Genomic DNA, 26,905 nt, shown 5'->3' with positions numbered 1-26,905 from the left:
ATTTTTGAAACTTCTTACTATTTTTCCCAAATAGCCAAACTAATCACCTTTCTTTTGCTTCTAGGACAGCAAAAATCGGATGAAATGGCGCGGAGATATGATTTTTTGAAAAAAGTGGTTTTTGCGAAAAATTACGAAAATTGCCATTTTTCGGACCACCCTAACACGACGTAAGTCACCCTAACGGCCAAACAAAAAATACGGGTCTAATTATTTCGGCCAAGGAACCTTATACTTTTAAAGTTATAAAAATGAAGAGCCACAGCTGACCACTTATTATGTAAACCAAATGTAATTATTATATGAAAGATTCAATAAAGTATATTTAATTCAAAAAAAATCGGCCAAGGAACCCCCAGACAAATTTTGAGCCCTATCGGAGCACTTTTTTTTCGAATCATGCTGTTTTCGTGGGAAATTGCTGCTATTTGTTCTATTTGTTTTATTTCTTCTATAAAATAATTTTGTTCTATTTGTTCTATTTGTTGTTGTTGGAGATATTCCTAAGGATGCCCAATTTATGTGAAAACCTTAAATTAAATCACTTCTCCAACATCAGGAATAATAGTTTGAACATTCATGCAAAATTTTGATTAAGTTGAAAAAGTATTATATTTCATAAAAAAAGTTTAATTTTTAACCAAATGATCACCCCTAATACTGGCTCAATGCCACCATCATGCGACCAGGTGCTCCGTTTGTTTGTCAACAAAGCTGCAGTTGGATGGTGAGACGAAGTGAAGGGGGAGAGGTTTTGACATTTGTAATCCCGCTATTTCGACGGTCGTTTCCAACGACCGAGTCCAGTAAGGAACTGATCGTACAATATAATGTTACATATTATTGTAGTTTTTGAGGTAACTTGACAAGATAAAAATCATAAATCAGGATGATCATTTTGGAAATGAACTGTCAAGATTGTTGGTCATAACTCTTGATCACACGGAGAAAAAATCAGTTTCCAAAATCGTGAAGAAGCGTTCATGAAATTCAGAACCTCGAACAAAGTGTTCAAATTGCATGGCACATTTTTGAAAAACACTTTGTCCGTGGTTCCGAATTTCATGAACACTTATTCACCAAATTGGGAACGGATATTTTTCCTTGTAGGTAGTATCCATTCCATCAGTTCAATTCATAGTTTCAGGAGAAATGTTTTTTAAAGACATCTGGTTGAAACAAAATTTAAAATCACAAAAATATTTTTTTCCGTGCACCCCCAGAGTACAGCAAGTTTCGCGCGCTCGCGCTCGAGCATTGGTTCTTCTGATGATGGTGTGGTGATGGTGTGTTCAAGTTCAATGACTTGCTCTGCGCAGAGGAGTAGTTATCTCATCTCTGAGAGTTGCATGATTTCATGGCTGGATGGAGGTGGATGTTGGGGAAGGAGTTGGCGGAGTCCCTCGTGTAGCAGAACAACTACCTTGCCCGTGGTGGTGCAGGTTCGAACGGCTGATCAGCATTTCGCAAGGTTGGATGAAAGTTTGCGAGAACTCTGGGAGGTTGTGGGAGACTGAACTTGACCTTTTTGGGTCTACTGAACTTTAAAAATCGCTTGAAACTATTCAAATTATCATAACAAACTCAACCTCAATTCCATCTTACCACTTTTTAACAAATGTTCCAGAATACAATGTATTTATAACTGATTTGAGTCCGTCAAATTCCTCAACTCCTCTCGAACTGGTCCAGACCACGTCAATTTAATCATTCCAGCTCGAAAAATAACCCCGCCAATATCTCAGCCAAAGTGGTCCAGAGGAATTCGCGAAGAACGCCGCTGAGTCCAGCTTTTCGCTGGCCGGGATTGACCTGAACAAATTCGCAAACCATGAGGTAAGGCGACGCGTCGTTCCACCAAATGACGATTGGCAGTTTTAATATTTGGTTCACCTGGAGGCTACACGCGGGATTGCGGTGTGAGTTGCCTTGCCTTCGGCAAGACCAGACCTGAAGTTTTTTGGGGTATCTTTCCGTTTGGAATGCTGTGACGGCGCAGAAATTCTATCCCTGAAACAGGACCCTGGCGACACCGGTGTCGCCTTGCAGGAAATGCCATTAATTATCATTTAATTGGCGGGGCAGTAAATTAATGGTACTAATTGTTTGCTCTTTTTGTTTCAGCTGGGTTCATTTTGGGCAGCAGCGTTCCAATTTCACGCGGCGGGACGAGATTGGATATTGAAAGCTGCCGCTGCCGGTGTTGCGCCGTAAAAAGTGGCTCATTTATCAGTCTCTGAATGGGGAGGAAATTGGAGACTGGAATGAGTGAAAATTGTCGACTTTGGATGACCGGCAACGTGGCCTTGGGAAATGTCTGCACGCATGTTTTAATGAATCTGGCGATATCTGGCGGGACTGACTGTCAGTACCAGACTGACTTCAGTGTCTTACTGACTTTCAGTTCCAGACTGACTGTCAGTGACTGATTACCAGTGACTGACAGACTGACAGGGATTGTCTGTCAATGACTGACTATCAGTGACTGTCAGACCGTCTGACTGACTGTCGGTAACTGACTGTCAGTGACTGACTTTCAGTAACTGACTGTCTGTACCAGACTGACCACCAGTGACTGACTGTCTTTCAGTTCTAGACTGACTGTCAGTGACTGACAGACTGTCAGGGATTGACTGTCAGTGACTGACTAGCAGTGACTGTCAGACCGTCTGACTGACTGTCGGTAACTGACTGTCAGTGACTGACAGACTGTCTGACTGCCTGACTGTCTGACTGACTGTCAGTGCCAGACTGACCACCAGTGTCTGACTGACTTTCAGTTCCAGACTGGCTGTCAGTGACTGACTACCAGTGACTGACAGACTGTCAGAGACTGACTGTCAGTGGCTGACTGTCAGTGACCGACTGAGTGAGTGAGTGAGTGAGTGTACTCCTCACAATTTTGTTTTTGTTTTTGTTCTATTATGACAAAAAAATTGAAATATTCTGAACAACTCATAAGGTAACATTTTAGTCATGAATTCGCGTTCTACAACTGGTGCACTTCCCCACATCTGGAACGCTGAACTCCACACCCCGCGTTAAACGCTAAGCGAAGCGATTAATCCGCAACCAAGTCGCGGAACGTCTAAGGTTCTGCCGTCTGTAAAACACAACGTTTGGATAGAAGAAACAAAACAGCAAACACTACACACTACAGCGGGGTTTGCGGTTTAGAGCTTTTGAAAGGAAAAGCCGCGTTCCAGTCACCACCGCCGCGGAATGAATGACTGCTGCTGTTGCTATTTTTTCGCAGTTTGTGCGGTGCCGCTGAATAGAATTTCTGCATAATTTAATTTGTAGCAATTTATTAGTGGATTAGCGTGCGGCCCGCGGAATACCACAGAAGAACGGGCTGACCGAGTAGTCCACTTATCCGTATTTGGGTTTCGGGAGCTCGCGCAGCGGTCGCGCAAATCTTGATGTTGCTAGGGTTGGTCTGGCGCGCGCGTTTTGCATGTGATGGAGTTGCGAGCGTTTTCCTTTAAATGCCACTTTTCCTACAAATTGGGGCTTGGCGAAGCCAAAGTTGTTGCGGGCTTCGAACGTAACAGACGCTGATAATCCAATTGAATGAGCGAGCGTGACGATACCCTTGGAACGGAATCGGCACACATCGCGCGCGGACTTGGGGAATGTTCGCAAGAACATGCGACACAACTGCTACGGCGGCGAAACGTGCCCGCACGGGTCACCTAGAGCTAACGGTACCCCCGCTGGAATCGCAGCTATCTTTCCTCCAGCTGATGTCAACAAATTGCAAACCACCTTTTTGGACACTTTTATTACCTCAAACGAGCAACGCAACGCCGAAGAAGTGATGTCAACGAACTGAGCGCGCGAGCGCGCGAAAACTCGTCTCACTATTGCTTAATCCCAAACAATCGACTTCCTCTGCGAATCTCTCGCAGCAGCTGATCACAGTCGTCGTCTGAGACCCACAAATAAGCCGTGAATAGCTAATAGACGACCACCAGCTTTTTTGCGCGCGATTAGCTGCAAAGCACGATCCGGCTTGAAGAAGTCGAGAGACATCTGTTTGCCATTTATCGCCACTTTGGATGTTGTCGACTTGGCGTTGTTCGGCGGGGGAGAAGCTGATGAACCTTTCAATCATCTGCGACTTACGGCGTTAAATATCTGGTGAATTTTGGGTTGTTTTCCCGGACTTTTGTAATATCGGATATCTGGGTATTCTCAGCCAATATGAACATTAAGAATTAAAGAAAATGTCTAAGTTGTGGGCGTTGACTTCGATTCCGGTGTCCTCAAAGCTCCTTAGCGCGATAAGGCGTCCGTGACTCATCGACCGTACAAAGTCGCTCGTGATCTCGTTCTAATCTGGCGTAAATTAAGACCAACTCGTTCTACCAGTTCCCGAGCCAGGAATGCGCCGAGGATCACGAAGGATCGTAGATTCAGCTTGCTGCAGACGTTCAATGATCTTTGGTGATCTTACGCGGAGGTTCAATGATCATTCCGTACTGGTCAGACTCCTGTGGAGCGCGTTGATCACCCCCGTACAATGTGATTCCACCAGCAGGTCCCCACATCAATTACCACAAAATCTCCAATTTCAAAACAAACTAGCCAAGTTCTTCGCATACCTTCCAAACACACACAATTTACCTCTATATTTACCTATTCAACCCGATCGGGTAAAAGTCACAGAGTTCAAACACCTTCCCCGTTCAAATATCACGCTGGGAAGACAAATAGCACAGCGACTGTTGTGTGTTTGCACGGAGGTACCTTACCAGAACAGCTCCAGGGCACCCCCGGGACGACGACTCTCCGCAACCTTAAACGCGCCAGCGAGAGAGTGTTTCCAAAGAATGCACTGCCTCGTAGCGGAGTTCCACCACGATTCGCTCTGCACTTGTTTTGCCTTAGTTTTGCGAGCGTTCTATACGACGAAACTTCAAGTCCAGGGTCGGGCTGCCGCCCGGGGAACGCGGGGAAACAAAACAGAAATGATAAAAATTGAACTCCACGAGGTCTGAACCCCTCGAGGGAAAGATCATTTGGTGATCATTGATTTATACGAAAACCTGTTTTTTTCTTTCTTTGTTGCTCTGCAGCTCTTTGAGCTGTTCGTTCTTCTCGATTCTGGTTTAGGGGATCGCTACCTCCGAAAAATTTGAACTCGCCAAAGTGGTTGCGCGCGGAGAGAAAGTAGTTTTCTGTGGGGATTACGTAACCCGCGCAAATCCAGAACGAACTCCCTTCGGGAGAGATAGCGGTGTTAAAGTGCTAAACTCCAAAGTGTTCGCGGAAAAGGGCGGGCTAACGCTCGCTAACGTCATAAATTTCCTGGACTGCCACAGGAAAAGCTTTGATGAGCTGCTTCTTGGCGAAATGATAGGACAAAGAGTAAAAATAGCGCCCGAGAATGTCTCGTAGTCGTCGTCGTCGGCGACGAAGTTCAAGATTGCAAACCTGATTCTGCACCGGCCGAACGACAACTACTTGGAGGTCGGTGGACGCGGGAAGGGGGACAACGTTCTTTATAGACCCCGGAGGAAAAACACACACTATCTGGTTGTACGGTTTCCCCCTGGGTTTCGGGGTAGATCGTACAATGGACTTGGACGACTGCGACATCGACTCTAGTCCTAGAGGTTGTACATGGATTCAATGATCCGGAAGATCGACTGTGAACAAGCGCTGCCCCGGGGCCCGGGGAAGAATGGACTTGCTGAAGCTTGTTTAAACTCTTGGGCAGGGGGTTGTCGTGAATGTATCGTCTAGTTGGGCTCATCAATATCAACGGGGCCGAAAGTTCGCGCTGCAAGTGTAGCGGTTCCATGAATCGATTAACGGGGCTAAAACGGTGATTATTTCTGCTGTGTGACACAATTTGTACGGGTTCTGGGTTGAGTGAACTCTGCAAAATTGCTGGAAATGAGTGCACAGTTTATTGAAGAGATGCAGTGGATTCATCAAACTTTTGAGTCAACGATGTTACTAGACTCAACTCTACGTTGTCCATAAGCGGAGTATTGTCGGTTAAAGAACTACGGGTAATGCATATTAAAGAAGCCACCAAAAAACCCAATTTGTGACGGTAGTTTCAACACAATTCTACTCTTACACCCAAATATGGCGTAAAACCTACCGGATGTTTCTAAAGGTCTCCCGATCAAGATCGCTAATGGCCAATCAGAATTCCATCAGTGTTTGCAAACGATTCGATCAGAGCTATAAAACACCCATTTCCTCCGCGTTGTGAGCATAGAACTTCCCGAAACCTGTGAAGTTCCAAAAATAATTGCAACATTAGCCGAGCTGACTAATTTGCTGGAGTTGATCGAACTCCAAGCCGTTGTTGTTCCCACGCACACACCGATCTTGCGGGTCGTCCAATCAACCCTAGAATTTAGAACCCTTCGCGGCTACCGCCGACGTACAAAGCATCGTCCAGCGATTTTCACGGGTGCGTTCGAGATTCCATCTTGATCCAACCAGCCTCACCAACTTCCCATGGAAGAGATCCACAGATCGCGCGCTTTTCAAAAAGTACCGAGAGTGTAATTGTACTTTGAGGTTAATTAAATTAACGATTTTACCCTTTCTCTTGCCTCGGCCCGCGCAGGAGCGAGGGGCACCTTTCAGCGAGAGTGCAGATAATAATCTGAGAGGAAGCCCAGCCCCAGATCCGGACCTGCGCCCGGAAACGGTTCTCAGCAGCTACGCTGCGCGGAGATTTCGTTTCACTCCATCAACTCCGAAGCAAAAAAAAAACTTTTTGATAATTGGACGACGCTGATACCGACCCCTTTGAGATAGTGCGTGAATTTCTGGCCCCATAAAAAGAGGCCCGGCCCCATAAAATGGTTTGCACAGTTATAAAGAGAGAGAGAACGAAAAAAGTTCGATTCGATACTTGGATTGCGCGATCTTTTTACGACCCTCCGCAGGTCGTACCAGAACTAGTTTGGGGCATTCTGAGTTCCAAACTCTTGGAGGGCCACGAGACGACCCAAAAAAACGAGTTTCTAATTAGTTGAGCCTCGCTCTCGCAGGCTCTCTCGTCATCTCGGAACGTCACCCCGGAGAGTGAAGTGAGCTGTGCAGGACGGCGCGGCGCTGCCGTGGGATGTCGCTAATATTTGTGAATGTGAATAAATTATTTCGGCGACGAAAGGGAGCCCGTGTGGGGCCTAAAGTTGGGATGACGGATTGATCGAATGGGGGACACGGAAAGAAAAAGTTTGTTTGTGAATTTTCTATTAAGAAAACTAAGAATATTTTTATTTTTCAGAAACACTGAAGCTTAAAATATTTTATTTAATAATTTTATGCAATCACAATTTAATAAAAACATAGGTATTTATTTTAAAAAAAAACACTGCAAAATTCTTTCATAAATTTCCTGCAAAATTTTCTCTTTTTGCTACAAATTTAGTCCTTTTTGGCAAAAAATGTCTGGAGGAGGATAAAAACTTTTAATAACTGTTATAGTCTATGTCTGTTAAATTCTCAAAATGATTTCAAACCTTGTGTATAATAATAACTTCATTAGTTGATTTTGTGTAAATTTCAATTTCAGAAAAAAATGACTTTAAAAATATTTTCTGATGTGTTTTTTATTCAGTGAAGTTATTTAAATGTTTTCTATAAATCATAGTAATAAAATTCGATTTTTATTCATTGGTAAACTAAAAAAAATCAATTAACTTTAAAAATATTTTTTTTAAGTTTTATGAACTAAACCAAAATATTTTCTATAAATCATAATAATAAAATTCGATTTTTGTTCATTGGTTTTTCAAAGTAATTTTCAACCCAATTATTCATTTTATTTTTTATCACAGAAATTGAATTCCCAAAAGAAATCCCGATCAAAAATTCAAGAAATTAAAAAAATTCGAAAAATTCAAAAGATTTAAGAAATTTAAGGAATTTAAAATATTCGAAGAATTTAAGAAATTAAAAAAAATAAAAAAAAAATAAGGAAATTCAAAAAATAAAAAAATCAAGAAATTTAAGAAATTCAAAAATTGAAAAAAAATCACGAAATTCAAAAAACTCAAGAAATTTAAGAAATTTAAGAAACTTAAGAAATTTAAGAAATTTAAGAAATTTAAAGAATTTCAAGAAATTCAAGAAATTCAAGAAATTCAACAAATTCAACAAATTCAAGAAATTCAAGAAATTCAAGAAATTCAAGAAATTCAAGAAATTCAAGAAATTCAAGAAATTCAAGAAATTCAAGAAATTCAAGAAATTCAAGAAATTCAAGAAATTCAAGAAATTCAAGAAATTCAAGAAATTCAAGAAATTCAAGAAATTCAAGAAATTCAAGAAATTCAAGAAATTCAAGAAATTCAAGAAATTCAAGAAATTCAAGAAATTCAAAAAAATTAAGAAATTCAAGAAATTCAAGATATTTAAGAAACTCAAGAAATTCAAGTAATTCAAAAAATTCTAACAATTCAAGAAATTCAAGAAATTCAAAAATTTCAAGAAATTCAAGAAATTCAAGAAATTCAAGAAATTCAAGAAATTCAAGAAATTCAAGAAATTCAAGAAATTCAACAAATTCAAGAAATTCAAGAAATTCAAGAAATTCAAGAAATTCAAGAAATTCAAGAAATTCAAGAAATCAAGAAATTCTAGCAATTCAAGAAATTCAAGAAATTCAAGAAATTCAAAAATTTCAAGAAATTCAAGAAATTCAAGAAATTTAAGAAATTCAAACAATTCAAGAAAATCAAGAAATTCAAGAAATTCAAGAAATTCAAGAAATTCAAGAAATTCTAGCAATTCAAGAAATTCAAGAAATTCAAGAAATTCAAGAAATTCAAAAATTTCAAGAAATTCAAGAAATTTAAGAAATTCAAACAATTCAAGAAATTCAAGAAATTCAAGAAATTCAAGAAATTCAACAAATTCAAGAAATTCAAGAAATTCAAGAAATTCAAAAAAATTAAGAAATTCAAGAAATTCAAGAAATTCAAGAAATTCAACAAATTCAACAAATTCAACAAATTCAAGAAATTCAAGAAATTCAAGAAGTTCAAGAAATTCAAGAAATTCAAGAAATTCAAGAAATTCAAGAAACTCAAGAAACTCAAGAAATTCAAGAAATTCAAGAAATTCAAGATGTTCAAGAAATTCAAGAAATTCAAAAAAATTCAAGAAATTCAAGAAATTCAAGAAATTCAAGAAATTCAAGAAATTCGAGAAATTCAAGAAATTCAAGAAATTCAAGAAATTCAAGAAATTCAAGAAATTCATGAAATTCAAGAAATTCAAGAAATTCAAGAAATTCAAGAAATTCAAGAAATTCAAGAAATTCAAGAAATTCAAGAAATTCAAGAAATTCGAGAAATTCAAGAAATTCAAGAAATTCAAGAAATTCAAGAGATTCAAGAAATTCAAGAAATTCAAGAAATTCAAAAAAAAAAACAAGAAATTCAAGAAATTCAAGAAATTCAAGAAATTCAAGAAATTCAAGAAATTCAAGAAATTCAAGAAATTCAAGAAATTCGAGAAATTCAAGAAATTCAAGAAATTCAAGAAATTCAAGAAATTCAAGAAATTCAAGAAATTCAAGAAATTCAACAAATTCAAGAAATTCAAGAAATTCAAGAAATTCAAGAAATTCAAGAAATTCAAGAAATTCAAGAAATTCAAGATGTTCAAGAAATTCAAGAAATTCAAGAAATTCAAGAAATTCAAGAAATTCAAGAAATTCCAGAAATTGAAGAAATTCAAGAAATTCAAGAAATTCCAGCAAATCCAGAAATTCAAGAAATTCAAGAAATTTGACAAATTCAAGAAATTCAAGAAATTTCAAGAATGTCAAGAAATTCCATTAATTCAATGAAATAAAAAAAATCAAGAAATTTAAAAAATCAAAAAACAAACCAAAAATGCTGAAAATTAAAAAAAAATAAGAAATAAAAAAACAAGACATAAAAAAATAAAGAAATTCAAGATTTTTGAGATATAAATGAAACAAAAAACTGGAAAAAGTACTTCTCTCAATTTTCTCCAACATATTCTTCTTTCTCCATACAATAAAACAGTTTGTCAATTTATGAAAATTTAAAGCCATTATTCCCATCTTAATTAAATTAAAATGCATGCACCCATTTTCAGAAACAAAAACAAAATTTTTAAATGACATTTCTTACGAAAACACAAGAATACAAAAACAGAAACTCTTTGCATAATATACCTTAGTTTAGATTTTTAATAATAATCTATTTGAAAAAAAACTGCTTGTGTTTCAAAGAAGATATTTTTTACAACAATATAACAAAAACAAGACTAAATTATTTTGAAGCATTATACAAATTTTCCCAATATGCTTATGAAACTCTAAATCACAAAAACCTTAAAAGAATACACAAATCTTAAAGATAATTTATATTTTTTTTAATGTTAAGTAAATTGGTTTGAATTTGGTCTTTTTCTATTTTTTTTACTTATTCTCTTTTCGATTTTTTGTCGCTTTCGACATTTGAATTTATTCGATTTTTTGTTTTCTTTCGACATTTGAATTTATGACAATAGGACAATAGATCAAAAGACAAAATGTCGAATGGACAAAAAAGTTATTTCATTTATTTTGATTAAAATAATTTGTTTACACGTCTCAACTAAAATAAACATGATTTGATAAATTTAAAGTTGAATCGAATAATTTAATTTTTATGAAAAAGTTAACAAGATAATAAAAAAAACAATTCCCAATAAAATATGATAAATTATCACTTGGAGCTTGGAAATCAATAAGTTGATTTTATTTAATAGCTTTATGGTTTATTTATATTTATGATTTATTTATGTTATTAAAAAAGAAAAAATATTATTATTTCACAAAAGAAAAAAAAAACATTTTTCTCCGTGTCACCTGTCTCCAAACGCCACGATCCGGACATTTGATGAAGGATTCAGTCATCAAACAGGCATCCATCTAATTGGAACAAGTCGCCGTCGTCGTCTTCGTCGACGCTGATCGCTGAGCCTTGCACTTTGGAGTCAAATTTGCTAATCAAATATTCTAATGTGGCTCAACCAGTTCCACTGGTTCCGTCTCCGCGGACCTACCCTCCCATTGCACTAAACAAAGTCCGAAATCGCTTGATTGTTTTATGTTTCTGTGTCCCCATCTCGGCGCGTCATTACAACCAACTGCCATAAATCATCCCAACCTCACACACTGCCCTACATCAAATCCCCGGGAGTGTGTTGTTGTTGTGTGTGAGGTCCCCCCGAGAAACCCGAACCTGTGCCGTAATCCGCGCGCGCGCGGAGATTCGGCATCGTGCTAATGGGCTACAACCACCATGCATGTCATTAGCCAAGTCCCGTCCCGTTCCGGACGGTGGTGGCCTCAAGGTCTGGATTTACGACCGGGGCATCCTTCCCTGGTCGCGTGCCACTAGACCCCCGGTAGCCAAAACGCAGCCACTTAGTGTGGGGTACTCCGGGGAGAGCGGGATAACTGTAGATTTTCGGGCTGGTTCGTTTCTGGGTCATGTCTTGCACTTTTTCGGGGTGGTTATTAAAAGCCGGTTGCCGGAAGCCGTGGAGTGGTTCTACCCCGCGTGTAACTCTCGATCTTGGGGGCTTCATTAGAGGTACGCAACGTCGAGTAGATTGCTGTAGCTGTCAAATCAAGGCGGGCTGGATCTTGCAAAAAACAACTCAAATCTGCACCACGTCCATATCTCAGCGAAGGTGATCTGATAAAGCGAAATGCCTTAAGCCGAGAGACATTAGGCAATGTGTGGAATGCCCTGAACGCGTCCAGGCGCAGCATTCCCACAGAAAACACACAGTTCAAGGGGAGCTTAGAAAGGAACAAAAACAGAGAAACGCACTAGACGAAGGGGTCGAGATGAAATCCGAGTGATATGTAAATGAGATCGAGATAAAGGTCAACACAGAGAAACATGACAGAGGTTCTACCCCTTGGTCGTAATCCAATGAAACGTGTGCAGCACACACAGGTGCAAATAGTGTGCACCTGATCCTCAACCCAGGTCTTAAGCTCCGATGCTGGAGTTGTGGAGATTGACGTCAAGAGGCACTGCCCTAATCACTTAATTTCATTTATCTCAGCACTGCAGAGAACGAGAGAACTTCTGGTTCACGGGAAATCAAATTACGAACACGGACTAGGCCACAACAACTTCCAACCGTCAAGAACAGAGTGTGAGGAGGAAACGCGAGAATGATGTGTCCGTTGGAAGAGGGTTCCAAATTGCTGCTAAACATCTCTAATAAACACATCCACCACCAGATAATGCGCGTGGTTCTTGGGATGCTGCACATCAGCTACGCGGTCCTCCTGGGACAACGAATCTATTCAGAACCTCCCGGAGCGTCCGGAGCTATGCAGTTTTAGGCGAGTCATTGCTCGGCTTTCCGCAAGTCATCTCTCGTAGGGTTTGAAAATAACTCTTTCCTGTAATTTACGCGCAGGCCTCTTTTGGACTCCGGGAATGTCTCTGCGTTTTGGACGCTTCTGAGGAGAGCGAATAAAGGATTCCAAGTGTGGGAAGTGGTAGCCTTCTTGGAGCTAGATCTGTGCTAGGATAAGGATTCCGAGTGTTAGCTAGAACGTGGGATAATTACATGGAATAATGCGTAATCTGACAGGGGACGCGATGTTCTGGGAGAGATATGAAGAATCTTGGAATACTCTTCAGTAGAATAGAGTAGGGTCGGTATTTTTCCCCATCCTGGAGATTCCAACGTGACACACTCACCCGGAGACCAGCTGACCGTAATCGGCAGGAATTTCTACGAGGTTGCCAAACTGTCGTCGACGTAACCTTCCCCGTATCTATCGAACGTGCCCGCGCGCAGCAGGTCGTAAGACACACGTCGCCGACGGACAAAACTGCATAAATGCACCTATCGACACCTATATCTCCCAAGTCCAAGATCCGTACGACCACACCACACCGCCTCACCAGCAGGTAAACATAACTGTAAACAATGTTCGCATCCATAATTGATGAGTGGTAACAGTAGTAATCGAGGGGCCTTTTTTCCTCTGTCCCACGTCTGCGACGACGGCGGCGCCCTCACACATGCCGGATCCCTCCGATATCTCGAAGAGATTCAATAAATGCGGTTCCTCACCGCCACCGCCGCCCGACAGTCCAAGGTTGTAACACGCATCGGCGACTACCGGCGTGGAAAGGCCCGACGCGACTCCGTCAGTTGTGGCCGAAGGTAGTTTTTTTTATTATTTCTGGAGGTCGGGCCTCACCACCGCATGTAGTAGTAGTTGGTCGTCGTTTACCGATTTGGAATGCTGCCGGCCGGCTTGGCGAAATGATTGATTGGGGGCCCCTCTACGCGGCTTTGATTGCCACCACTAGTACGCGTCCTGATTTGGGGTGCGGGATTTACAGTTTTCTGGAGTGCTCGGCACCTGTGCAGATTCGATGCAGCTGCGGCGGTTTGCAGCGAAATTCGCTACGGATGACCTACTGCGGATTAAGGTCTGCTGCGGCGGCGATCAGGTGTGGGATATATCGGGACTACCGGGTGAGCGATGGGGATCTGCGGCGTAGAGTTTATCGACTAATTATGGTGAACTAAGAGATACATCGCTTCCCAAAAACCCTCCAACTCCAAGCGAAACTGACTTGGGGATTCCGTGGAGAATTTCCCTTATCCCCTTAAAAAAGTGAAGCATCAACAATTCCAATCTCCAAATCCTTGTGATCTGCTTGAACTAATGTACAACGGTTACAACCAATATCATCAATATTTTTAATTTGTAGTCTGTACAAACGATTACAAATTACTAGCTTCTCGTGACACAGTTCCCACACTTCCTTCGGGCACCCCAAATAAATCTTTCCGCCCGTTGACAGATGTACCTTATAATTGCGGATATAATTCTTTAAATTATTACATTCGTTCCGGATTAGCAGCCCCCAAAATTTCTTCTTCATCGCATAAATCAACACTGTGGAGTGGAGAAAAGTCAATGAAGCCAACGACAGTCGCACTTACTCATTGACAATGTACAATTTATAAAAATCCGCAACGCGATGACACTAAACGAAGGATTCAGCAGAATTTCGGGAAAGGTTGGAGGGTGCGAGCAAAATCCATTAATTTATATCCTTCTGCGATGCCGAGAGGATCCATTAGCGATCGCGATGATCAAAAGAATTTCCCCCCGTTGACGATCACACTCCAGCACGATCTGTCTCGTTACGTAATGTGAAGTTGTGGAGAGAAAAAAAAACGAGGTTCGCGACTCACCACAGCGCGGAAAGCTTAATCATATTATCATAGGTTCTTAATAACGAACCACGGTGAACACACAAAAAAAACTGGTCCCGTCCAAAAAAAACGGGACCTGCACGACATGGCCCCGTAAGATCCCATCAATATCGCAGAGCGCTTGGGTTCCCGCGGGAGTTGGGGCGATGCGTGTGCTTCGGACGGGACTCCTCCGAAACCGGGAATAAAATATGATTTATTTTGGTTGCGAATTTGATTTATTCCCGATCGTGCGCGGACGCGTTTTTCTTCTCGACTCGTCGAATTCTTCGACGACGACGAAGAACTGGTTTTCGCGCCATGAAGAAAGAGAGAACACTGCCCAGGTAGAAGTAGATTAGATTGTTAATACTTTTTATATCGATTTATCTTGCTTGTTTCACCTCTCTTTCTGGACGGCGAGGGGCGGGATGGACTCTGGACTACGACTAGGAATGTGCCAGCCCGATGTCAATACTCTTTTAAGAGAATTAAAACCGTCGATAAATCAAACATGCGCGAAGGTGAACGAGATTCGTACGCGGGGAGGAGCTCTAATCGATCCGACTACGGGGACGACTTGCGGAGAGTGCCAAATCACTGTGTGTGCGCGGAACGGGTTTCCCGGCGAGGCCACTCCGCGCGAGCATATTAAAGTGGCAATTAGAATAAATTACCCGCGCGGGATTGGGTTAGAGGACTACTGGTCTTTACCTCAAGTTGTGCTCGTCTGAGTGTTCCCCGAAACGGGAAGACCACAGTTGCAGGGGGTTTGGATCCATTAGGGACTTCCTGGTTCTGGCGCGTCCGTCATCCTTAAAGTGCAAAAAAGCCGAACCTTGAAAACCTTGAGACCCGAAGGTGGACGACCCGTCAACCCTTACATCACCATTAGAGCGATTAGCTTAAGCTGCAGTCGCGAATCCCACGCGCGCTCAAACTTATAAATCATGTAGATCGTCGGTAATTGAAGTCACCCCGGGATTGCGTGCGCGCTAGAGGTAAAAGCTCTCGCACGCATCAACTTCTGTTTTTTGCCAGCACAGCTTCTGCGCCCTGTATCCCACACGTTGGTACTTTGCGACACGGGAAGTTCCGTTTCTGCACTCTGTGGAATCTCTCGCGCCCGGGCATGCCAAAGACACATAAATCTCCAGCTATCTCGTCACATGTCAGGAAGCGAGCGACGAGGAATTAGCGCTGGGAAATGTGCAGTTAATCTTCTACTGGAAGGCTGGTTGGGTTTGTTCGCATAATAGCTGAGCATCGGTGCACTTCAGGACATGCTAAAAGAGTTAGAATGACCCTATGGTTTGCTAAAATAGTTTTTTTAATAGGTAGTAAACCAAGTAGTAATTCAAGCGTTTTGAATATCAAATTCGGCTACCTGGAGTAATATTATTATCATTGAGAAATTTCCCTCTTAATTGGGATGTAAATCACTGTTTTGGTATGAGAAGCCCGATTAAACGTACTTTTGATAAGAATAAAGTAAGCTTTCATTGGTCAAAAGGAAAAAAAAAGTTGTTCTAAAAAACGTTCACCACTTCACGTCACGCGTTCGCATTTGCCACAATTCTGTTCACACTTGTTAACGATTTTGACAACATGATTAACAAACGCCTTAATGTGTGCAACCCGCAGAGCTTCGTTGTTAGGTGGCTAACTTCCTATTAAGCGATTTATTGCTATATTTTAGTTGAAATTGCTTTTTATAAGCTGTAGTCGATCTCAAAATATTGATGTGCCAAGATTAGGTGCCCGAAGAAATGACATGCTGTACCTTGTTCTGTACTCATATTTGAAGTTTTCCAAATATGTTATACGTGATAATTTTGTTGTTTTATTGGGCACGTTAAATTGTTAGCATAACAATTTCTATCAATTCAAGGAAGAAACATCAGGAGGTTAGAAAAGGAAGTTAGATGTTTGAAAAATATATATTATTTCAAAAGTAATTTGCAGATGCTAATTCAGTTTGTGTAGTATTTTAGAGTATAAACAAATGGTAGGTGAACTACTCAAGAATTTGAAGTATTTTAGCATATAATATGCTTGCAAAGTATATCGAGTACATACTTTAAATATATTTAGTATTTTAGACACTTAAGTATTATGAGTGTGTTAGATATTTATGTTAAATACTTTAAGAATTCAAAATAGATTATGTATTTCAAGAGTTATTTAAAATTTTTGGTATTTGAAAAAAATATCAATTTTAAGTATTTTACGTATTTCAAGTATTTTAAGTATTTTTAAAAAATAAAGTTTCAAGTGTATCATAAAATTTAAATCCTATCAAATACTTCATTTAAAGTTATTTAAAGTTTAGGAATTATTTACTTCTTTACACCCAAAATTCCGAGTCGAGAGAATCGTTCCCTCAAAATTTATTGAGTTCTCAGAGCCAAAATCGAGAGAATAATTCTATCAACTCACACCACCATAACAAATGAGTTCATTCGTTAATTGATACAATAAATCTCCAACAAGTGTCATACATCGACATCTGACCACTCCTTAGCCACCAAGCTGTGGTGGCCGAGGCAGTAAAGTCCTTGGGTTAGTATGTCAAAGGTCTACGGTTCGAGTCCCGTAGTCGACACTTTAGGTTTTTTGTTTTGACGGATGATTTTTTTTTTGCAAATGAACCTCGAGAGGCTAATTCTTTCGCCCATCTCGAGCTTTGTTCTCTGTGTCCGTTCTTTCGTCTCGAGGTCATTATTCTCTCGGACAACCGCTGCCCAGTTTTGGGTGTAGAAGTTCTTGAAGGTTTAAAAAATTAAAGCACTGAAAATATTCAATGTATTTCAAGTATTTCAGCTTTAAAAGTAAATGTTGAAGGTTCAAAGATTTGAAGCACTGAAAGTATTCAATGTATTTTAGGTATTTTAGGTTTTATTAAGTATTGTATGTGATGTTTTTCAAATATGTATAGTATTTTAAGATTTTAAGGTTTTTTATGTCTATTCAATATATTCTGAAATTTATGTATTTAAAGTATCAATCGAATTTTATGAATTTTCCGAATCTTAAATATTTTCTGTAGTTAACGTTCTTAGGTATTAAATAAGCTTTTAATATTAGAGGTATTCCAATTATTGATAGTTTTTTAAGCATTATCAAATATATAAAGTATTTTATGTTTATTTAAAAAGATACTATGTCGGCAGTAAAACATTAAAATTGTTCAAAGTACTATTTTGAGAGAGTAAAGACCTCTCACGTGTTCATTCGTTCATTGAAACAGTTCATCCAATTGAGTGGCTTATATGGACAAATGACCGACACTTAGTCATCGAACCATGTTGGCCCATGCGGCAAAGGCACGGTTCATTAAGCCGAAGGTCTTAGGTTCAAGTCTCGGTGCCGGTACTTTTTTTTTTGATAAATGAACTTTTTTGAAAATGAACCCATGAGTAAAGTACTCTCGGTAATTTCGGGATTTATCCTCTCAGTCTGCACACAGTTCCATTTTACTACCGAACCGTGCTCTTTATCCTCTCGTATGCCGATGCCCAGTTCTGTGTACAAAATTCAAAGTATATTGAACATTGAAAAGAAGAAGATGAGAACTTGAGAATTTTAAGAATATTTAAGAATATTAAGAAGTGTTTAAAGTCCTTAAAGCTTTTGAAGTATTTAAATAATTTTATGAATTTTAAGAACTTTAATTATTTTCTGTAGTTTACGTTTTAAAAGTATTAAAAATGCTTCTAATATTAGAGCTATACCAAATAAATAAGTATAAAAGTTATTAATAGTTTTTAATGCTTTAAAAGTATGCAAAATAATACAACAATAACAACAACAACAACACAGTATTTAAAGTCTACTGCAAAGTATTTAAGATTTTTTTTCATAAATTTAGGTATTTTATGTTTTTGAAGCTTTTCAAATATTTAAATAATTTTAAAGCAATTCAATATTTTAAGTAAGATTTTTGAAGAATTTTAAATTATTAAAAGTATTGTTTTTATTATAAATATTATGAGTTGGAAAAATGTTGAAAGTATAAAAAATATTTGCACTAATAAAATTATTCCAAGCATTAAAAGCATTTCAATGATTCATTTTTATAGTATTTTATGTATGAAAATCATTAAAGTATTTAAAGGACTAGTATTGAAAGTTTCCCGAAAAAAAACCCTAAATTTCTTAAATCATTCGTGGAACAAAAGTTAAATAGTTTTAAAACTGTTTTATTAACAAAAAAAACACTGACACGATAAGAATTGCATAAACCAAGAAAAACTCAAAAAATATAAACTCATACGGGTAATTCTCCGCCAACTCACACAGCAGTTGCCCCGACCCCTCTTCGATTTGCGTGAAACTTTGTCCTAAGGGGTAACTTTTGTCCCTGATCACGAATCCGAGGTCCGTTTTTTGATATCTCGTGACGGAGGGGCGGTACGACCCCTTCCATTTTTGAACATGCGAAAAAAGAGGTGTTTTTCAATAATTTGCAGCCTAAAACGGTGATGAGATAGAAATTTGGTGTCAAAGGGACTTTTATGTAAAATTAGACGCCCGATTTGATGGCGTACTCAGAATTCCGAAAAAACGTATTTTTCATCGAAAAAAACACTAAAAAAGTTTTAAAAATCCTCCCATTTTCCGTTACTCGACTGTAAAAAAATTTGGAACATGTCATTTTATGGGAAATTTAATGTACTTTTCGAATCTACATTGTCCCAGAAGGGTCATTTTTTCATTTAGAACAAAATTTTTCATTTTAAAATTTCGTGTTTTTTCTAACTTTGCAGGGTTATTTTTTAGAGTGTTTTAATGTTCTACAAAGTTGTAGAGCAGACAATTACAAAAATTTTGATATATAGACATAAGGGGTTTGCTTATAAAAATCACGAGTTATCGCGATTTTACGAAAAAAAAGTTTTGAAAAAGTTGGTCGTCATCGATCATGGCCGTTCATGGTCACCCGCGACAGACACGGACGACGAAACAAAGAGAAACGCAAAAAGTAACTTTTTCAAAACTTTTTTTCGTAAAATCGCGATAACTTGTGATGTTTATAAGCAAACCCCTTATGTCTATATATCAAAATTTTTGTAATTGTCTGCTCTACAACTTTGTAGAACATTAAAACACTCTAAAAAATAACCCTGCAAAGTTAGAAAAAACACGAAATTTTAAAATGAAAAATTTTGTTCTAAATGAAAAAATGACCCTTCTGGGACAATGTAGATTCGAAAAGTACATTAAATTTCCCATAAAATGACATGTTCCAAAATTTTTTACAGTCGAGTAACGGAAAATGGGAGGATTTTTAAAACTTTTTTAGTGTTTTTTTCGATGAAAAATACGTTTTTTCGGAATTCTGAGTACGCCATCAAATCGGGCGTCTAATTTTACATAAAAGTCCCTTTGACACCAAATTTCTATCTCATCACCGTTTCAGGCTGCAAATTATTGAAAAACACCTCTTTTTTCGCATGTTCAAAAATGGAAGGGGTCGTACCGCCCCTCCGTCACGAGATATCAAAAAACGGACCTCGGATTCGTGATCAGGGACAAAAGTTACCCCTTAGGACAAAGTTTCACGCAAATCGAAGAGGGGTCGGGGCAACTTTTCCCGATTTCGTGTGAGTTGGTAGAGAATTACCCATACAGGTTTGACGAACGAAACAATGACTAGCGTAGAGATTACATTTCCCGGGAAATCCTCAAAATCTTCGGGAAATTGAACTATCTGATTTGAATGATTAAGAGTTTTGACTTTTTTAAAGAATTAAAAGTATTCAAATTATTTAATGTTTATTCAAAGAAATAAAATCTTTAAAAATATTAAAAGTATCAATAAAACAATATAAAAATGACTTAAAAGAATTTAAAGCATAAAAGTTATTAAAACTATTGAATGTTTTTTAAGTATTCAAATGATATGCCTTTTTGAGTGATTTTAGTTTTAAAAGTACTTAAAGCATTACAAAGATTAAATGCATTAAATGTTTTTTGTTACGTTTTCTGCAGAAGCACGTAATCTTCATAATTCCTGCAGTTATAATATTCAGAAAGAATCTGAATTGATCATAATATCGGAATATAAGAATGTATCCTTGTTCATATATGAAAAATATCTCCATACGGACCAACATCACTCGTGATCGTTTCTCTTCTTGATTCGATTGCTTAATAAGGTAGTGTATCTTCACAAGCTGGACCATTTCAGATTCCTTAGGGAAGACGTATAAGCCAAAATTTTGATGTAGCACAGAGTCAGAATATCTTAGAAAAGCTTTACCGAGTACTCTAAAAATTCTCTTAGAGTACTCGGTGAAACTTTCCCTGGATATTCTGACTCTGTCTACTATGCAAACTTCTCAAATCGAACTTTGACTTAAACTACAACAACGCAAAAGGGAACTAACCTGCACTGATTCCGCCAGCGTTGACATACTGTAGTCGGACGTCGCGCTAGCGCTGCCCGGTCCGGATCGATGAAACGACCTCCGGTAGGCGCCGGCACCCCCAACTCCGCCACCAATAGCCGTCGACACGGTCGTCGATGGGCCCGAGTCAACGCTCGATACAGGGCGCAACTTCACACCATTGTTGCTAGTTGTGGCGGCGACGGCTGCTGCGGCAGTGTTGCCGTTATTGTTGTTGGTACTGCTGGGAGTTGTTGCGGGGTTGTTGTTGCTGCTGCTACTGCTGTTAGGGTTTGCCGGAGTTGAACTCGGCGTTCCGCCGTTGCACCGATCCATTGTTACTCTTCACCTACACACACACATACAGAATCACTTGCACACAATTTACACACAATTTTATTTTTGCTTCTTCGCTAGAGAGAGCGAGACTCTTGGATATTTGGAATCAGATCACCGCGAACGCGCACTTGTTGGTAGACTCTCGAGTTGATTGCACCAAGGGGAACATTTTCCCCCTGCGCACACACACACACACGAAACTTCTCACAACATCTAGGGTTTGACCTTTTTTTCCCCCTTCGACGGCGGCGGCGGCACTGTCAAGATCTTCGAGGGTGAGAGTTGTAGCGGCAGACTTTGGGAAGACACGCGACGCGCGCGATAATTGTTCCGCCCAACCTGCTGATGCTGCTGCTGCGGGGGTGGTGCCAATTGTTTCCCAAGATCCTCAACTCCCGGGAGGTAAGAGGGGGCTTTAATTAAATCAAATGCTGCCGAGGCAGCCAAGGCGGTACTGATTATGCATTAGGGGTGAGGTGAAAGAGAGTGCTTTGTGATCTTGTTGAGTCGCCCCACCCGATTGACGCGAGCCTGACTGGTGTTCAGAGGTCTTCGCGCTTGTGCAACCACGAGGGTTCAGGTGTTGATGCTAGGAATGCCGTAACCGGGCAAGCTTTCAACGGATTTGCTCGTATGGACATTAGTTAACAATAACAGATCAATTTCCATGTTATTGTTGTAGAGACTCTCGTTACGGAGGTCGCGACGCCGGGGAGGTTCCAACCCCGAACACACACTTTTCCTCAAGAGTTGTGTTTTTTTGCTTCTCCTTTCGTAATGCGCGAACTCGCGCTCTCGTGGGGGGCAATTGTTTTTCACTCTCTTGTTTGATGATAATAATTTTATTCTTCTTTATTAGTTAATAATGTTTAATTACTGTGGCGGACCACTTTTCCCCCCGGGGGGGAAGCTCTGCAGCTCAAATTTTCACTTTCTCCAAACACTTTTTCTGCCCCGTGGTGCGTCGTCGGTCGGACGGATTCGACGTCCAAAGCGCGCAGAGGAAAATTGCCCCCGATAAGCTTTTTTGACGCCCCGAATGCTTTTAAGCTTCGTGCTCCCAAAAAATGATTGATTCGGGGCCGCAATTATTCAGAGCTGTATACACACAAAACTTTTATGGTAATTGATATCCTCCTGACGCGCTGGCCGAATCTCCTCCGCAAGTCAGTAATGGAACCCCGGAAGTCCAAAATGCACTTATTGCGATTGTGTTGCGCTAAACTGCTGCTCAGAGCTCAGAGCCTTATTACGCGACGACTTGCGCGCTGCGCGCTGATTAAAACGATACGCAGATCTCAGTTGCGAGCGCACTTACGGCTGGTTATCACGCGCCTGAAACGAAACAAGAAGAGACACACAAACAAATCAGTAACACGACGAAAATCAACAATATCGATCAGTCAGCAGTTTTCAACCTGTGCACGGAGAGTAATTGGGAGGAGGTGATAATGGAAAAACATGAGGCGCGCGGAGTTGGGGTGAGGAAGGCAGGAGGAAAATACGCAAAACAACCGAGTTGTGGTGGTGCGCATAGTTTTGGCTTTCCCCGTGGGAAAGATAAGGAAGAAAGAAATGGTAGGGTGTTGAGGATTGAGGAAGAGGATCTACTCACAGAGTCAGTGCAGATAATGGCAATTGGATGGGCGTTGTAGTTGGAGGTTACCCGGGGAAAGTTACGGCCTAGCGGAACCAGGAAGTAGCGCTGTGAATCAGTGGATGGATCAATACTTTAATATCTACTACAAATAACTGTTGAACTTATCAGGAAGCATATGTTGATTACAGTCAGCTTTCAATATTTTGACAAAATTCCTTCAACAAGTTGTTTAGAATAGTGCCCTACACATGCTGATTCCTTTTGGTAACGATTACCCCATTCTTTGTAAAGTTATGGAAATCGTCATTAATCAATGATTGCCAACTAGGACGTCAATGACTGTGCCACTAAATTATATAAATTTTGAAGTACAATTGATTTAGATCAAAAATTCCTTCAGTGGCTTCAAGAAGGCTACAACCATCACATGCTGATTCCTTTTGGTGCTGAAATTCGTTAAATTGAATTTAATACCGAATATTTTAAAGTGATGATCAATTTTCTTCAAAATTGATCAACGGCTTCACCTTAAATCAATGCTCTTCTTTCCTCGAATCCTACCGTCGGCGGTCTCTTGGATTGTAATTCTTCACAAAATGCTCTCGATTTGTCAATGTTTTCCCATTTTTATGGCATTGGACATTTTACTTTGCAAATTTGTGGTATTTTAACATTCATTTGATTTTGTTTGCTGAATGTTGCCATGATTTTCTCATATAGCTAAGTATCACGAAAAAGATATTTTCAATCTAGTTTCAATTTTTCATCGTTCTTAAAATGGTTATTCTTTTTCTCGATGGACTATTCAGAATCTACTGTATTAATTTCATTTCACCAATGTACAATGTTTGAAAGCAATTATCAAAATACAGTCCAAACTCGAATATCCGAAGTACGATTATCCGACGGTTTTTATGGGATTTCGGCGGCCAAATCGAATCATGAACAAAAAAATCGTATTTTTTTATTTTCTTACCTTTCAAATGCCAACTAAATTACCAAATGAGCAATTCTCTACCAAAACCGGAAATGGATTTTATTTGTATTTTTTGATTTAGCTCAAACTTTGTGGGGGCCTTCCCAATGACCAAAGAAGCTATTTTGGGTCATTGGTTCACCCATACAAGTCTCCATACAATGTTGGTTGCTGTCCATACAAAAATGGTACGTAAATATTCAAACAGCTGTAACTTTTGAGTGAATTTTCTGATCAATTTGATGTCTTGGGCAAAGTTGAAGGTATTATTGAGGACTATTGAGAAAAACATAGGTACACGTAAAAAAAAATTGCCGATTTTTTTATTAAATTTTTTTTTCATGAAAACTCAATTTCCCAAAATACATATTTTTTTATTTTCGAGATTTTTTGGTATGTTTTAGGGGACAAAAACCTGCAATTTTTGAGCCATAGAGAAACATGGTCAAAAAATCTGCCGCCGACTTATGAATTTATGAAAAAAACATCGAAATTGCATGCAAAAATCATTTTAAAAGGGCCAAATAGTGAATATTGCGCCCATTTAAAATGCTAGTCTTGATTTAAAAATCTTCAAATAATTTTTTTCGAAAGGGTCGGCAAATTTCACGAATGTTTTATGTTTTAACATTGAACATCGGACCATTAGTTGCTGAGATATCGACATTAGAAAATGGTGGGCTGTTTGGGTGAGACTTCGAAAACTTAAATTTTCCTGTTTCTATTTCTTTAAGCCGCTGTATCTCAGCAACCAGAGTTCCAATCTTCAATGTCTCTTAGACAATTCTATAGCAAATGGTAACTCATGGTCACTATTTTAAAAAATCGAAAAACTGCAAATATGTCTCTAAAATAGAACTTTCGGTGGCTATATCTTGAAAACTGAGCCCTTTATCAAATCAAAAAATCTGTACAGTACTTTTCGATTGCAAATTCAATTTTACATTAAAAAATAATGTCAAACTTGTTTTTGCATGAAACTTCAATTTTTTCCAAAAATCACTATTTTTCAAAAATTCATAACTCGGCGGCAGATTTTTTGACCATGTTTCTCTATGGCTCAAAAGTTGTGGATTTTTGTCCCCTAAAACATATAAAAAATCTCGAAAATCAAAAAAATACGTATTTTGGAAAATTGAGTTTTAGTGAAAAAAAAAATGATTGAAAAATCTGCAAAAAAAATCCGTGTACCTATTTTTTTCTCAAAAGTCCTCAACAATACCTACGAGGATCTAAGTAATCTGGGAGCGTGAACAGACGTATATTTTTTCGTTGTTATATTTTTGGAATTTGTATTTTTTTTAAACGTTCGTTTTCAATTTTTAAACCGGAGTTCCTGTAGAATTTAAATGGTGGTAGCGGTTGAGGTAGTGTCAGTGGAATATCAAAACCCAGATTTCAACTTCTCGTCGGCTTAATGCTCTTCATGGGGGTGACGATTACACGAACAAAAAGGCAGGATCAGCAACAGCTGGAGCACTTAATGAAGTGGTCATCATGCTCCTGTTCTAATCTACCAATCCGGCCAGCAGTAGCAGAATTAATGCATCGTGTGGTGATCAGTACCAACTTGCGGTGTCTTATGCCTTTCCTGCCGGTCGAGCAGTACCAGGATCGCTGCTGGAAGAACTGAAACCTTGATTGTTTCTGCCCGCTACTTTACTGTAGTCCTGTTCAAGTCCAGAATCCTAGAAGAATTACGATTCAAGTGGCATTTGATGATAAGTTCAAACCCTGCTGGAGCTCGATATAAAAATCATCCCTTATTTTATATAATATTCTATTGATCAAATGATATATCCCAATTATCCCTTTCCAACTTTCCCTTTCTCCTATCCTCATTTTCTCCCCCTCCCCCCTAAATATTATTATCTGCCAAATTTACACTTACATACCACACCACAACTAATTCGGACCGTTTGGTACGGTATGTCCACGCATCCTTCCTCCCCTGATGATTCTGTGAAATGTGATCCGTTCACAGAATCCGTCTCTGCGGATAATGCAACGCAGTAGGCCTGGCCGCTTTAATTTTTGCTATACATTTTCGGGGTAACTCGGATGTACTGTAATCATTAATATTGACAAGAAAGAACTTGAGCCGTAATCTTAGCACAAGTTCTTCCAGGATGCTTTCTTCGGACTGGCTGCGCTTGTGTTCGATTAGATTAGATTAGAAAAGTCCTCAACAATATCTACAACTTTGCCGAAGACACCAAATTGATCAGAAAATTCACTCAAAAGTTACAGTTGTCAAAAGTTACAGCCAAAATTGTATGGAGACTTGTATGGGTGAACCAATGACGCAAAATAGCTTATTTGGTATATGGAAGGCCCCCACAAAGTTTAAGTCAAATAAAAAAATACAAAAAATAAAAATGGTCGAAATCGGCCGATTTCATAGAGAGTTGCTCAAAATTGAATTTCCAATCGAAAAGTGCTTTACAGATTTTTTGATAAAATGCTCTGTTTTCAAGATATAGCCACCGAAAGTTTGATTTTAGCGAAATATTTGCAGTTTTTCAATTTTTAAAAATAGTGACCATGAGTGACCATTTCTAAAAATATTTTTTTTGAAAAGTTCAGAAAATTTGCTATAAAATTGTCTAAGAGACATTGAAAGTTGGACCTCTGGTTGCTGAGATACAGCGGCTTGATGAAATAGAAACAGGAAAATTGAAGTTTTCGAACTCTCACCCAAACAGTCCACCATTTTCTAATGGTCCGATTTTCAATGTTAAAACATGAAACATCCGTGAAATCTTCCTTTTTGAAAATTTTTAAATCAAGACTAACATTTTAAAAGGGCCAAACAGTGAATATTACGCCCATTTAAAATGCTAGTCTTGATTAAAAAAAATCATAACTGCCTTTATCATTTTATGATACAACTTGCTTAAAAAATTTAAAACATATTACTGTGAAATATCTGAAAATGTCGTACAATCAATAAGACATATTTCATGAGAAAATTCTATTCGGTATGCTGAAAGGCAATCAACAACTCAAATTTGACTAAAAATGGGGTCACAGAACTTCAATTTAATGTTTAAAGCAAGAAAATTAAAAAAAAACGATTTTTCGATTCGATTATCCGATGTTCCATAAAACCTTCGGATAATCGAGTCTAGACTGTATGACAGTTTTTAAACCTCATATAGAAAAATCATGAAAATCAACTACAATTAAAGAGTTTCTAATGGGAATGGAAAAGCCGTTAAATTAAAAGGTTTGATAATACATTTTCTAATATGCAGCTCATTTAAAATACGGAAAATATGGTGAAAAAGTAAAAAAAATACCTCATTTTATTAGCGGTCATTTTTTTAGATTTTTTTTTCAAGTGTT

At 38.8% G+C, this 26,905-nt stretch overlaps 1 protein-coding gene across 3 annotated transcripts in view; it reads right to left on the bottom strand.

Moving 5' to 3' along the window:
• The window catches only part of LOC120432464 (protein Shroom), a 371,160-nt gene extending 349,772 nt beyond the window's left edge, over positions 1–21,388 (bottom strand). For all 3 annotated transcript variants that reach the window (XM_039597692.2, XM_039597693.2, XM_039597694.2), the window contains exon 1: positions 20,643–21,388. In XM_039597692.2, coding sequence (XP_039453626.1) covers positions 20,643–20,978 — 336 coding nt within the window. In that variant the 5' untranslated portion in view covers positions 20,979–21,388. The remainder of the gene's footprint in view (positions 1–20,642) is intronic.
• Between the last annotated feature and the right edge of the window lie 5,517 nt (positions 21,389–26,905).

The sequence above is a fragment of the Culex pipiens genome, chromosome 2 (assembly GCF_016801865.2).
Source record: "Culex pipiens pallens isolate TS chromosome 2, TS_CPP_V2, whole genome shotgun sequence".
Taxonomy (NCBI): domain Eukaryota; kingdom Metazoa; phylum Arthropoda; class Insecta; order Diptera; family Culicidae; genus Culex; species Culex pipiens.
The sequence above is the reverse complement of the archived record's forward strand: the minus strand, read 5'-3'. Positions and strand labels throughout refer to the sequence as shown.